This window comes from Oncorhynchus mykiss, chromosome 3, assembly GCF_013265735.2.
Source record: "Oncorhynchus mykiss isolate Arlee chromosome 3, USDA_OmykA_1.1, whole genome shotgun sequence".
Lineage (NCBI taxonomy): Eukaryota > Metazoa > Chordata > Actinopteri > Salmoniformes > Salmonidae > Oncorhynchus > Oncorhynchus mykiss.
In genome coordinates, this window is record NC_048567.1 from 39,607,046 (window position 1) to 39,621,671 (window position 14,626).

Sequence of the window (14,626 nt, forward strand, 5' to 3'; positions counted from 1 at the left end):
CTGTGTCATTTCCAGTAAAGATTTAAAAAAATTTTGTAAAAAAACAACAAATACAATTCCATGTACAGATAAATAGTTAAGAAGTTAGATTAAACAACTCCTTTGTAAGACAAATGTTTTAAAATGAAACATGAATGGAAACAGGTGAATTAACACTCCTCAGTTAGCAGGCTCAAGCAAGCTAACACCCACATGGTAGCAAAAACTAACTTGCAGAAATTGTTAACAAGTTAGAAATTATTTAAACACACTTTGCTGTAGGCTACTATTTACTAGTTAACAAAAAATAATGTATGTCGTATAAAATATATTCACCCCACCCAGTATTGTGAGCTTGGCTCAGACAGTGCAGTAGTGTGGGCTCAATAGCATATCACTAGTGTGCAAGATCTTGAGAATCAGCTGTACATGTGATGGAAGAGTGCACTGTGCATGCAGAGGGTTGCAATTCCATTGAATTGGGGATAGTTTAACCAAAATATGCTACACAATCTAGAATTGCCTTATGTGTATCCTACAAAAAATGTTCACTGTTATAAGCACATTTTTTTTAAATGAATTTAAGCAAAATTCCCAGGCTTAACTTCCCATGGAAAATTTCCAGAAGTTTACCGAAAAGTTTCCGACCCTTTGCAACCTTAGCCAGGTCTATGGCTATTCATTCTTCATTATGGCCATTTGCCTAATGTGCAAAAAAAATCTTAATCTTACATTTTTTTTTACAATTAGCATTTAAACCATGTTGACCTTATTAGGAAATATAGGGCCTACATGTACAACCTGTCAACCTGGCTGGTGCATCTGAGAAAAAGTAACTCTAAATGTTTTGTCATTATGTAGGCCTATAATAGCTGGAAAGACTATTTTGTGGTACTTAAAGGTCTACTGTTAGATGCAGTATTTTGATGAGCATTTCAAATAAGTTTCCAAGTTGATTGAAACACAGGGTTTACTACAATGTATCCTCAAATAGCTACATCTGTTACTGTAATCTGTAGAAATTATATTTTTAATAGATTTAATCATAATGTATCAATGCATTTTGAGTTCAGGGGCGGGGATTAGGGCCGTGTCGTTCCATCATTTAAGTTTGATTGGTTTAAAAATTATGTCAATCGAACATCTCAAACGTAACATACCCGCCCTGTTCTCCAGAACGAGGAGTTAGGGGAAATTAAGTTGTTTGACAACAACTAGCCAGTAGAAATACTTTTTAGATCACGAGAAAATATTTTTGCACGATAGTGATGAAGTTTGTTAATAGGTGTGGTGTATAGGGTTAGTATAAGTATTACACTTCCCAAAGGATATTTTGTAAACATTTCGAAGTTACCTTCTGAGCTTGGTGAGTTAAAAAAAGCTACTGTAGCGTGCTAAACGAGCTAGCTGGCTAGCCGGCTGTGAGTTTGCTAATCGTTCGTTGTTTTTAACTAATAGATACTTTTCGCTTGCTACTAAAATGGCTAGCAACTTTCTGGAAATTGTATTTGACTGTGTTCTCGTGGTTATTTAGTGTGTTGTCGCAATTTGATTTAGCCAGCCAAGTTAGCGAGACAATATTAACATTTGGCTGGCTAGCTAGCTAGCTGTCAGTGTCCTACAGGTTCATGCACAATATGTCAACAAACTAAGCTATCTAGCAAGCCAAAATAAAAGTAGCTAGCTAATCAATCATCAGTTCTAACTAATCCTCAACAAACTCATTGCCACGGTCTAACTGAAAGGTAGCATACAATAATAGCGATTTAATCAGCAAGTTTGAGTGACATCCGGATATTACTTTGGAAAATCACCAGTAACTCATAAAAGAGTTTACCATTTGGCTATGGGTGGGGATGGCCCAATACAGATAGACACCTAGCTAACTTCCTAACATGTAGCTCCCAGGGACCCTGCATTAGATTTGACCCAGTTGATTTCTATGATCTGATCATTCTGTTTTCTATTGTCTGACCACAAATATTTTTATTTTACCTTTAGTTAACCAGGTAGGCCAGTTGAAAACAAGTTCTCATTTACAATTGTGACCTGGCCAAGATAAAGCAAAGCAGTGGGACAAAAACAACACAGAGTTGTAAACAAACATACAGTCAATAACAATAGAAAAATCCATGTACAGTGTGTTCAAATGTAGAAGATTAGGGAGGTAAGGCAATAAATAGGCCATAGAGGTGAAATGATTACAATTTAGCATTAAAGCTGGAGTGATCGATGTGCAAGTAGAGATACTGGGGTGCTTTGCTGCTATAACAGCCTTCACTCTCCTTGGAAGGCTTTCCACTAGATGTTGGAACATTGCTGCGGGACTTTCTTCCGTTCAGCCACAAGTGCATTATTGAGGTCGGACGATGTTGGGTGATTAGGCCTGGCACGCAGTCGGAGTTCCAATTCATCACAAAGGTGTTCGATGGTTAGGGCTCTGTGCAGGCCAGTCAAGTTCTTCCCCACCGATCTCAACAAACCATTTTCTGTATGGACCTCGCTTTGTGCATGGGGGCATTGTCATGCTGAAACAGGAAAGGGCCTTCCCCAAACTGTTGCCACAAAGTTTGAAGCAAAGAATTGTTTAGAATGTATGCTGTAGCGTTAAGATTTCCCTTCACTGGAAATAAGGGGCCTAGCCCAAACCATAACAAGCCCCAGACCATTATTCCTCCTCCACCAAACTTTACAGTTGCCACTGCATTGGGGCAGGTATTGATCTACTGGCATCTGCCAAACCCAGATTAGTCTGTTGAACTGCCCGATGGTGAAGCGTGATTCATCACTCTAGAGAACGTGTTTCCACTGCCCCAGAGTATTTGTATTTATTAAGGATCCCCATTAGCTGTTACTCTTCCTAGGGTCCAGCAACATTAAGGCTGTTATTTACAATTCAAAATATTAGATGACATTTCATAAACTCTTTTCACAACACATTAAGTATGTTCCCTCAGGCCACTTCTCTACTATCACATATCTACAATACAAAATCCATGTGTACTTGTCTGTAGAGTGTGTGTCTTATCGTGTGTGTCTCTTCACAGTCCCCTCTGTTCCATACGTTTTTTTTAATTTGTATCTGATTCTACTGCATCAGTTACAAAAACAAGTAGTCAAATGGTGGTGAGCTTTACACCACTCCAGCCACTCTTGGCATTGCACATGGTGATCTTAGGCTTGTGTGCAGCTGCTCAGCCATGGAAACCCATTTCATGAAGCTCCCGACAAGAAGTTATTGTGCTGACGTTGCTTCCAGAGGCAGTTTGGAACTCTGGTATTGAGTGTTGCAATCGAGGACAGATGATTTTTACTCGCTTCAGCACTCGCCGGTCCCTTTCTGTGAGCTTATGTGGCCTATCACTTCACGGCTGAGCTGTTGTTGCTCCAAAACGTTTCTACTTCACAATAACAGCACTTACAGTGGACCAGGGAAACTCTAGTAGGGCATAAATTTGAAGAATTGAAAAAGCCGAATCCACTCATTTGAAGGGGTGTCCACATACTTTTTTTGTGTGTATGTACAGTTGAAGTCCGAAGTTTACATACACCTTAGCCAAATACATTTAAACTCAGTTTTTCACAATTCCTGACATTTAATCCTAGTAAAAATTCACTGTTTTAGGTCAGTTAGGAGCACCACTATTTTAAGAAAGTGAAATGTCAGAATAATAGTAGAATTATTTATTTCAGCTTTTATTTCTTTCATCACATTCCCAGTGGGTCAGAAGTTTACATACACTCAATTAGTATTTGATAGCATTCCCTTTAAATTGTTTAACTTGGGTCAAATGTTTCGGGTAGCCTTCCACAAGCTTCCCACAATAAATTGGGTGAATTTTGGCCCATTCCTCCTGACAGAGCTGATGTAACGGAGTCAGGTTTGTAGGCCTCCTTGCTCGCACATGCTTTTTCAGTTCTGCCCACAAATGTTCTATAGGATGAGGTCAGGACTTTGTGATGACTCCAATACCTTGACTTTGTTGTCCTTAAGCCGTTTTGCCTAGACTTTGGAAGTATGCTTGGGGTCAATGTCCATTTAGAAGACCCATTTGCGACCAAGCTTTAACTTAATATATCCACATAATTTCCCCCCTCATGATGCCATCTATTTTGCGAAGTGCACCAGTCCCTCCTGCATCAAAGCACCCCCACAACATGATGCTGCCATCCTGGTTGGGATGGTATTTTTCGGCTTGCAAGCCTCCCCCTTTTCCCTCCAAACATAACGATGGTCATTATGGCCAAACAGTTCTATTTTTGTTTCATCAGACCAGAGGACATTTCTCCAAAAAGTACGATCTTTGTCCACATGTGGGGTTGAAAATCGTAGTCTGGCAGTTCTGGAGCAGTGGCTTCTTCCTTGCTGAGCGGCCTTTCAGGTTATGTTGATATAGGACTTGTTTTACTGTGGATATTGATACTTTTGTACCGGTTTCCTCCAGCATCTTCACAAGGTCCCTTTCTGTTGTTCTGCGATTGATTTGCACTTTTCCACCAAAGTACTTTAGTTTCTAGGAGACAGAACGCGTCTCCTTCTTGAGCGGTATGACAGCTGCTTGGTCCCATGGTGTTTATACTTGCATACTATTGTTTGTACAGATGAACATGGTATTTTCAGGTATTTGGAAATTGCTCCCAATGATGAACCAGTCTTGTGGAGGTCTACAAAAATTATTTTGATTTCCCCATGATGTCAAGCAAAGAGGCACTGAGTTTGAAGGTGGGCCTTGAAATACATCTACAGGTACACCTCCAATTGACTGAAATGATGTCAATAAGCCTCTCAGAAGCTTGTAAAGCCAAGACATCATTTTCTGGAATTATCCAATCTGTTTAAAGGCACAGTCAACTTAGTGTATGTAAACTTCTGACCCACTAGAATTGTGATACAGTGAATTATAAGTGAAATAATCTGTAAACAATTGCTGGAAAAATTACTTGTGTCACGCACAAAGTAGATGTCCTAACCGACTTGCCAAAACTAGTTTGTTAACAAGAAATTTGTGGAGTGGTTGAAAAATGATTTTTAATGACTCCAACCTAAGTGTATGTAAACGTCCAACTTCAACTGTATGTGTGGCTCTGGTTACCATAGTGTACTGTAATGTGCATTTTTCAGTGACTGCATAGGCCATGATCTCAGTCAGATCATGTGTGCTGCAGTTTGTTTACGTAATAGCTCATCATTCGTCTGCAATACATTTTATCCAAAGGGAAAGCGGTGCATTTTTTTCCCGTCCTACATCCAGACTCAACTCATCACCTTCTCATCATGCCTTTCCCCTTCGGGAAGTCTCAGAAGAGCCCAGCAGAGATTGTGAAGAGTCTGAAGGAGAACGTGGCTTACTTGGAAAAGCTGGATGCGGCAGAAAGCAAAAAATGTGAAAAGGTCAGGTGGTACTTGTGGACTGCTGTTTTGAGAGCATGCTAGAAATTGTCTGTTGGCATTTGTTAGTTAAAGTTGGTCTCTAACATTTGAGCATCAAGACAGCAGCATCATATAGAAATGGCGTGAGAGTTATTGGATGCGTCTGAAATGGCACCCTAATCCCTATATAGTGCATTACTTTTGACCAGAGCCATATATGGGGTTTGGTTAATAGTGCTCTATATTATAGGGAATAGGGTGCCATTTCAGATGCAGCCCCTGATTTTAACTAAGTGCTGTTCCCTCATCTTCTTGTCACCAGGTTGCAGAAGAGGTGTCGAAGAACCTGTCATCTCTGAAAGAGGTGCTGTGTGGTACAGGGGACAAGGAGCCCCAAACGGAGGCAGTTGCCCAACTGGCCCAGGAGCTCTACAACACCAACCTCCTTATTGCTCTCATTGCAAACCTGCAAAGGATTGATTTTGAGGTGGGGAAATGTTCTACCCATTAGTTTTGTGTGTGGGGGAAATATATTCAGGATACAACGGTAGTCCATAGTGGATGTATGAATCAATACAGAAGAAGGAGGAGCATAAAGCACTGGGGAGTGACTGTGTTCTGTGGGCCTCTCATTCCTTTATCTCAGTATTTTTTTAACATGCGCATAGGGTATCACCCTCCTATTCTTCAGTGATTGTAATATTTATCATCATCGTCCACCAGGGAAAGAAGGATGTGGTCCAGCTGTTCAGCAACATTGTACGGCGTCAGATTGGCACCCGTACGCCCACGGTTGAGTATATCTCCTCACACCCACAGATCCTCTTCATGCTGCTGAAAGGGTGAGTCTCAAAGCTGCCCATTTGCCATCTGTTAGATCAGTAGACATGATAAGCAAGAGGCTTGGATTTATCTATTTTAGTTAGGTTTGTCCCCATTTTCATTGACTTTTTAGGCATTTAAGTCCCCTGTTTGTTCATTTACAGATAGGGCTGTTGCGGTGACCGTGTTACCGCGGACCGGCAGTCATGAGTCATGACCACAGTAAATTTCCACGTGACCGTTGTCACAGTAATCTCCTCTTATGCACTCTGGCCATGCGTTGGTAGTACCCAACTCGGTCACGACCATCAGGTCGCTAATGGCCTGGTACTCGGCTCTCTATTTTCCCTCTAACCACTGATATTAATAGAAATGCAATCGAAAATTACATCAAAAAAGTATCATGCTTTGAAAACTGACCTCACTGTGATCGATCAATTTGAGGAAAGAAGTTCAACAAGAGGTTTGAACTGAGTAGAAAACGAAAATGTTTTTTCAAAGCTGAACACAACAAAATGGACAGCGCTTTCTAAGGTTTCTAAGAGCTTACGCATAGGCCTATAGAAGAGCCCAAGCTAAAAAATAAATAACTGAATGATAAATGATTTGGCCTTTATATGTATATTACGCACAGCATAAAATATAAAGATTTAAGATGTCTTTGGTACGTAATTGGTCTAGCCTATACAAAAAAAAATTAACAAATACTAGTAATCGCCTTTGAGTGTGCACTGTATAATGCATACATGATGGACTGGTTAACGTATGCTACGCTCCAAACTTTCTATCAATGAGTTTGGGAGAGAACGTATAGGCCTAGGCAATGCTATTGGTTCATTGGCTTACAGAGTTAGCCTAGAATTTATAGTGAATTCAATTTTGAATAGCCTTGTAATAGGGCATTAAAAAAAATAACAATTTAGGATATAGCCTATTGATGATGTGAGAAACTCACAAAAAAAGTTTGCACTCGTTTTTCCAATCATGCTGGGTAGTCTACTCCGGTTTTAGAGCAGGGCATTTGCTTAATATGAGCAGCTGAGAAATAAATATAGTTGCAGCTGAGATCCTCTTTTTAGTGGCAACCATGCAGCCCATATTTGTTTTGATTTCTATCTTTCATAACTAAAGTTGCCAAATAACTCTAAATCTAGTCTATAGGACTTTTATCACTTTAATGCTCAACATAGCCTCTTCATTTGTGCACTCACTCCGGAATGGGAAAAATATCCTTTCTATTTTATTAATTTAAGTAAATTATATTCTTCTTAATATAAAATAATGGCACTTATTAGCACATTGTGTCTGCTAAATGAACTAGCCTATGGAATGGTGCATAGCCAGATAACATACAGTTGGCCAACTCATTCTGTTCATCTGAAATACATTTTCTTCATATCATAATGTTTCTTTATTTATTTTAGGCAGGTTTAATGCATTTGTGATGGTGTATATAAAATGGATTTATTAGACTTCAAAAAAAAATGTATGTTCCAAAGGCTTGTGTGCGTGGAGGCCTGGAGATGCTAAACATGTTTGTTAATTAACAATCAATTGCCATGCGACCAGCAGTCAATTTCATGACAGTCATCTGGCAAAATTTCATGACCGCCACATCCCTATTTACAGACCCACGTGCATACAATCGCAACAGATCCTAAATGAATAATCACCAACAAAACACACCCATGTAGTAGTGTTGAGCACTACTGACATGAATCCCACGTTTGCAGGTACGAGAGTGCGGAAGTGGCTCTGAACTGTGGGATGATGCTAAGGGAGTGCCTGCGTCATGAGCCCCTGGCGCGCAGCGTTCTTTTCTCTGAAGACTTCTACTGCTTCTTCCGCTATGTAGAGCTGTCCACCTTCGACATCGCCTCAGATGCTTTTGCTTCATTCAAGGTACACTGCTGCTTTTCTCACTTCTTTATGACCTATGTGCTTACTATAACTAAGCCTTGTCCGAGCCAGAAAGGCTCCTGCCCTATGTCCAACCTCCTGTATCGTGAGGCTGCTTGATGCACAAGTACAGTGGGGCAAAAAAGTATTTAGTCAGCCATTTAGTCAGCCATTTAGTCAGCCACCAATTGTGCAAGTTCTCCCACTTTAAAATATGATAGGGGCCTCACGATATGAGAAACAAAATGAGAAAAAAAATCCAGAAAATCACATTGTAGGATTTTTTTATGAATTTATTTGCAAATTATGGTGGAAAAATAAGTATTTGGTCAATAACAAAAGTTTCTCAATACTTTGTTATATACCCTTTGTTGGCAATGACAGAGGTCAAATGTTTTCTGTAAGTCTTCACACACTGTTGCTGGTATTTTGGCCAATTCCTCCATGCAGATCTCCTCTAGAGCAGTGATGTTTTGGGGCTGTTGCTGGGCAACACGGACTTTCAACTCCCTCCAAAGATTTTCTATGGGGTTGAGATCTGGAGACTGACTAGGCCACTCCAGGACCTTGAAATGCTTCTTACGAAGCCACTCCTTCGTTGCCCGGGCGGTGTGTTTGGGATGATTGTCATGCTGAAAGACCCAGCCACGTTTCATCTTCAATGCCCTTGCTGATGGAACGAGGTTTTCACTCAAAATCTCACGATACATGGCACCATTCATTCTTTCCTTTACACGGATCAATCGTCCTGGTCCCTTTGCAGAAAAACAGCCCCAAAGCATGATGTTTCCACCATATTTTGGTTTCATCTGACCATATGACATTCTCCCAATCTTCTTCTGGATCATCCAAATGCTCTCTAGCAAACTTCAGACGGGCCTGGACATGTACTGGCTTAAGCAGGGGGACACGTCTGGCACTGCAGGATTTGAGTCCCTGGCGGCGTAGTGTGTTACTGATGGTAGGCTTTGTTACTTTGGTCTCAGCTCTCTGCAGGTCATTCACTAGGTCCCCCCATGTGGTTCTGGGATTTTTGCTCACCGTTCTTGTGATCATGACCCCACGGGTTGAGATCTTGTGTGGAGCCCCAGATCGAGGGAGATTATCAGTGGTCTTGTATGTCTTCCATTTCCTAATAATTGCTCCCACAGTTGATTTCTTCAAACCAAGCTGCTTACCTATTGTAGATTCAGTCTTCCCAGCCTAGTGCAGGTCTACAATTTTGTTTCTGGTGTCCTTTGACAGCTCTTTGGTCTTGGCCATAGTGGAGTTTGGAGTGTGACTGTTTGAGGTTGTGGACAGGCGACTTTTATACTGATAACAAGTTCAAACAGGTGCCATTAATACAGGTAACGAGTAGAGGACAGAGGAGCCTCTTAAAGAAGAAGTTACAGGTCTGTGAGAGCCAGAAATCTTGCTTGTTTGTAGGTGACCAAATACTTATTTTCCACCATAATTTGCAAATAAAATCATTAAAAATCCTACAATGTGATTTTCTGGATTTTTTTTCTCATTTTGTCTGTCATAGTTGAAGTGTACCTATGATGAAAATTACAGGCCTCTCTCATCTTTTTAAATGGGAGAACTTGCACAATTGGTGGCTGACTAAATACTTTTTTGCCCCACTGTACATCCCCTGGACAGGACGTTAAGCACTCGTGATCTGTTATTTATTTATCTAATATCCTGTTCTTTTCTCTCAAATGTGTTGCTAGGATCTTCTCACGAGACATAAGATTATGTGCGCAGATTTTCTGGAGACCAATTATGACAGGGTGTTTACAGAATATGAGAAGCTACTGCATTCCGAGAATTATGTCACCAAACGGCAGTCCCTGAAGGTACTCTATATCACGTTTGATGCTTCATGGTATCACTTTGTCATAAAACCCAACATTTTAAAGTTTTGACCTCCCACGTGACTCAATTATTTATTCTGTTACTGAAATATCTTACTAACTTATCCTAAAAGCAATGATGACCCTCCTTTATATTACTAACCAAACTGTTTTGTAGCTCCTGGGAGAGCTTCTTCTGGACAGACATAACTTCACTGTGATGACCAAGTACATCAGTCGTGCAGAGAACTTGAAGATGATGATGAACATGCTGCGAGACAACAGCCGCAACATCCAGTTTGAGGCCTTCCATGTCTTCAAGGTGTGTAGAAATCTTTTATTAAGGGATCGGCCAAGGCTGAGGGTACAGATTCTGGCCTCATTCTCTGCTTGTCCTACTTTCTACCGTTTTGGGTTACTTGACCTAAAATACATGTTATTCACATTTTCATCCCCTAATCTATCATTCTCAGTCTTTATAGAGGATGCAGAAATATTAATGCTGCCTTTAAAAGTTAGTTATAACTTCATACTGTTGTATTATTCTAAATAAATGATTCCATTAACATGTACTAAGGTATACATTTACCAGTTAACCAACTAGAATAGATGTCAGGCTATGGCACTCACGCTGTAGCACTATTCAATTCAAAGACTGTCCGCTCTGGTCCTAGGTGTTTGTGGCCAACCCCAACAAGACTCAGCCTGTGCTGGACATTCTGCTGAAGAACCAGGCCAAGCTGGTGGACTTCCTGAGCCACTTCCAGACAGATCGCTCTGAGGACGAACAGTTCTGTGATGAGAAGAACTACCTGATCAAGCAGATCCGTGACCTGAAGAGGCCCCCGCCACCAGAGGAGGCGTGAGGGGACAGGCAGGGGGACGCCAGTTCAGAGGTAGAGAGTGAGAATGATGGTGAGAGCGAGCGAGGGAGTCATGCTTGACAAGAATCTATTACTCTTCCCTTCTCTTAACTTCAAACATAGGAAAAATATATTGTACAAACTCCCTCCTCATCCCTTTTTAAGTTTCTAATGCTCATGTGGGAACGGAGGTAATTTTTAAGGCACACACAACAAGAGTGACCCAAGAACAGTTATTTAAACCCAAGAACAGCTATTTCAACCAATTCGTATGAATCAATGCACTTTGTCAGATGATGTTATATTGGACCTTAAACACGCCATTATTCTCTTAAGCACAGTAGCACACCTGAGCAATTTCCTGGGAAATTAGGATACGTGGTCAACATAAAACGGAATAAACTCTTGACAACAGGCAGTCTCACCAAACTTTACAGGAAATGTAAAATGGATTTGCAAGCTTTTAAAAGGCGATGTCCTATATGATATTTTAGGACCTAGAATTTTTAAATCAAGATATTCTTTTGCTGGCGTTATTCTATAATAGTTAACGTTTTATTTTGTAACTAACACCACACTTAACAAATTCCATAATATCTTGGTTTATTGCTTTATTTAAGAGCTCTTTCATTGATCTGCGACTTTTAATATGTGGATGACCTTAGTGGTATTATTATTTGCTTGGGATAGACACTTGGGTTGAAGTAGGTCTTTAGTTGATAACTACGTAATTATCTTCAGTCCAGCTCCTAACAGCATACAAAGTGACAATAGAAAGCTCAAAGATGCGAGTCCTCTGCATCAGTTGTCCTAATAGAATCCATCAGAGATGGCAGTAAAAAAAATATGAAACATGAATCGATGACATTTGTGAGGTAGGAGCCAGGCTGGTAGGAGCCAGGCTGGTAGGAGCCAGGCTGGTAGGAGCCAGGCTGGTAGGAGCCAGGCTGGTAGGAGCCAGGCTGGTAGGAGCCAGGCTGGTAGGAGCCAGGCTAGTAGGAGCCAGGCTAGTAGGAGCCAGGCTAGTAGGAGCCAGGCTAGTAGGAGCCAGGCTAGTAGGAGCCAGGCTAGTAGGAGCCAGGCTAGTAGGAGCCAGGCTAGTAGACTAAAATAGACTGTCAGATAACGCTGCAGGGTGACCATAGGCAGCCATCCATTCTTTACTCTGATTGATCCCAATGTTGGCACTCTCTTTTTCCCCGCCCAGATGCTCGCTAGTTTTAATATGCAGTTAGGAACTGGTGTGAGATAGGAAGATGTTTTTTCTTTCAGAAATTATCACTTAATAATATTGCTTTGCAGACAACTGATAAGATGTATCCTCCCAATAATATTACTAACACATCTTATCGGACAACAATAATGCAACACAAAAGTAACACTAATGTTGCAGTGCAACAGAATCTGCCCGAGCTCTGATACTCCTAAGATGCTAGTAAGCGTGGGCTGACATGAGCTGCATGCTGTGTTTCAGGCCTCACTCTCATGCAGTTAGATGCACTGGTCAGGAAGCCATTGCAGAGGCCTGTGATTGGACCCTTTTTTTCAATTTTCACTTAAAATGACATACCCAAATCTAACCCCCTGTAGCGCATGACCTGAAGCAGGGATATGCATATTCTTGATACCATTTGAAAGGAAACACTTTGAAGTTTGTGGAAATGTGAAATTAATGTATGAGAATAACACATTTAGATCTGGTAGAAGATAATACAAAGAAAAAAAACCTGCGTTTTTGTTCCATCTTCAAAATGCAAGAGAAAGGCCATAATGTACTATTCCAGGTTAGGCACAATTTAGATTTGGCCACTAGATGGCAGCAGTGTATGTGCAAAGTTTTAGACTGATTCAATGAAACGTTGTATCAAGACTGCCCAAATGTGCCTAATTGGTTTATTAATACATTTTCAAGTTCATAACTGTGCATTCTCCTCAAACAATAGCATGGTATTAATTCAAGAGTTTAAGCTTTCTGCCCATATCCAATATGTCTACTGTATGTCCTGGGAAATCTTCTTGTTACTTACAACCTCATGCTAATCACATTAGCCTACGTTAGCTCAACCGTCCCGTGGTGGGGGGGGGGGCACTTATCCCGTAGAAGTTAAACACATTAAATGTTCCACATAATGACCTGCATTGTCAAACTTGAAGCCAATTGGGATGATTTATGTTGAATCCAAAGCACCAAATTGGCCACATTCTCTTAATGGGTGTTCGACTCTATCAATAATTACTTTAAAAAAAAAGAGTATCTTGAAATGACAGCATTTTTACCTTACCTGGTGTCACTTAAATTGCATAATAACAGATTACAAAAAATATATGGTGTCTGTTTTGCACAATTCTTGTATATACCTCATGGGGTTTTGAGTTCATAAGTGCTGTGTTCTCTACTTTCCTTGACAATATATTTGATTTGATATTTTGGATAAACAGCATTGGTTTGTATTATGCATGCTAAATAAATCAATGTTTTTGTTTGAACTTAAGCAGGGAGTGGGACCTGGTTTTCTCTTAGGGGAAAGACTTTAACTAAATGTATTTGTTGGGTGCCTCATGTCAATTCATAATGAATTACAGGATTGGCCCCACAAAAGTATGAATGTTGCCTTACTTTCAGAATTTTTATTTGATTGTTAAGACCATGTATGTGCTCAATTTTCTTAACCAAAGGTAATTTGAGGTGGAAAATAATGCATTTCAAGTCCCAAACATAACGCCAACTTCACAGGCCCAGATAAAATTAATTTAAATTGGTAAATAATTAACTGCAAATGTGATAAACCGTGAATGGAATACTTCTGGACTAGAGACGATATTCTAGGACTTTTGGAAAAAGTGCAGTTTAGTACTGTATGTTTAATCTGGGTCACTATAATCAGCCCACATACTATTATTTATTGGAATTTCAGATCACCTGTTTTGTGGTATACCAAGCATTAATCAAAATGTTTTATCACAACTTCAAACTGAATAATTTCTTAGAGGAAATCCAATATAAAGCTAAATGTTTCAGATCATTTTCAGACCTCTGGTTACTTGGCTAGTATAATAACTCAATGGCAATATAAAATTATCAAGGCTAAATAATTGTTGGGTGATTCAGAATTTTAAAATGTTTATGCTTTACTTTTTTCACTCTGTTTCCAATAGGCTTTGTGTATCTGATTTATTTTTACTGTGGGAAAGATTACATGTGTACATAGCTTTATTTTAAAAGGTGAATGTGTGGAAACATTAAAAAAATTTAAGACGCCACTTTGTGTTTTTATTACAACGTCTCCTCTAGGTCTCTCTGTAGAGCTATAGCATGCTCCAACAGAGTCCTCCTGCCTCTGTATTTTAATTGTCAGCTGATTTCCAAGCCTCTTGTTATCCAATGTTAGTCTCATTCTCTCTCCTGGCTTCCTGCGCTTCTTTCAACACTTTCTTTTCAGTTTCTCACATAGCATCCTCTTCTCCATGGTGTCTTTGGCCTCGGTTGTTTGTGCTTGAAGCTGGACAGATATCTTGTGTTCCTCTGCCTGCAGTGCATCCTTATGCAGTGTCCTCCATGCAGCCTCCTGCCTGGCTAGGCCCAGCTGCTCTTCCAGCAGGCCTAGCAGATCCTCCCCCTTCCTCTTGGCCTCCGCCACTGCTTCTCTCAGCCTAGCCCTCATCCTGCATCTGTCCTACTCCACCTCGTGGACCCCAATGTCACGATTGTTCCAGATACACCTACTGCTCTCCGCCTTTCTGTCCCTGTCTGTAGTCCTCATGCTCAAAGCCGCACTCTCCAAGTCTTCTTTGATGATCCTCTGAAACAGTGCCTCCTTTCTCCTCTGTTTTACCCGCTGTAGAGTAGCCTTGTA

At 40.4% G+C, this 14,626-nt stretch overlaps 1 protein-coding gene across 2 annotated transcripts; it reads left to right on the forward strand.

Moving 5' to 3' along the window:
• Positions 1 to 1,123: 1,123 nt before the first annotated feature.
• LOC110519956 (calcium-binding protein 39) lies at positions 1,124 to 14,033 on the forward strand. Of its 2 annotated transcripts, none has more exons than XM_021596867.2 (8): positions 1,124 to 1,345; positions 5,232 to 5,371; positions 5,673 to 5,837; positions 6,074 to 6,192; positions 7,906 to 8,074; positions 9,787 to 9,912; positions 10,088 to 10,231; positions 10,584 to 14,033. In XM_021596867.2, exons 2-8 carry the CDS (start codon positions 5,255 to 5,257, stop codon positions 10,773 to 10,775), a joined length of 1,032 nt encoding a protein of 343 aa, XP_021452542.1. In that variant the 5' UTR covers positions 1,124 to 1,345; positions 5,232 to 5,254; the 3' UTR covers positions 10,776 to 14,033. The 2 variants fall into 2 exon arrangements, with proteins under 2 accessions (XP_021452542.1, XP_021452541.1); XM_021596866.2 differs by having other exon boundaries at positions 1,125 to 1,345; positions 5,196 to 5,371.
• The last annotated feature ends 593 nt before the right edge of the window (positions 14,034 to 14,626 follow it).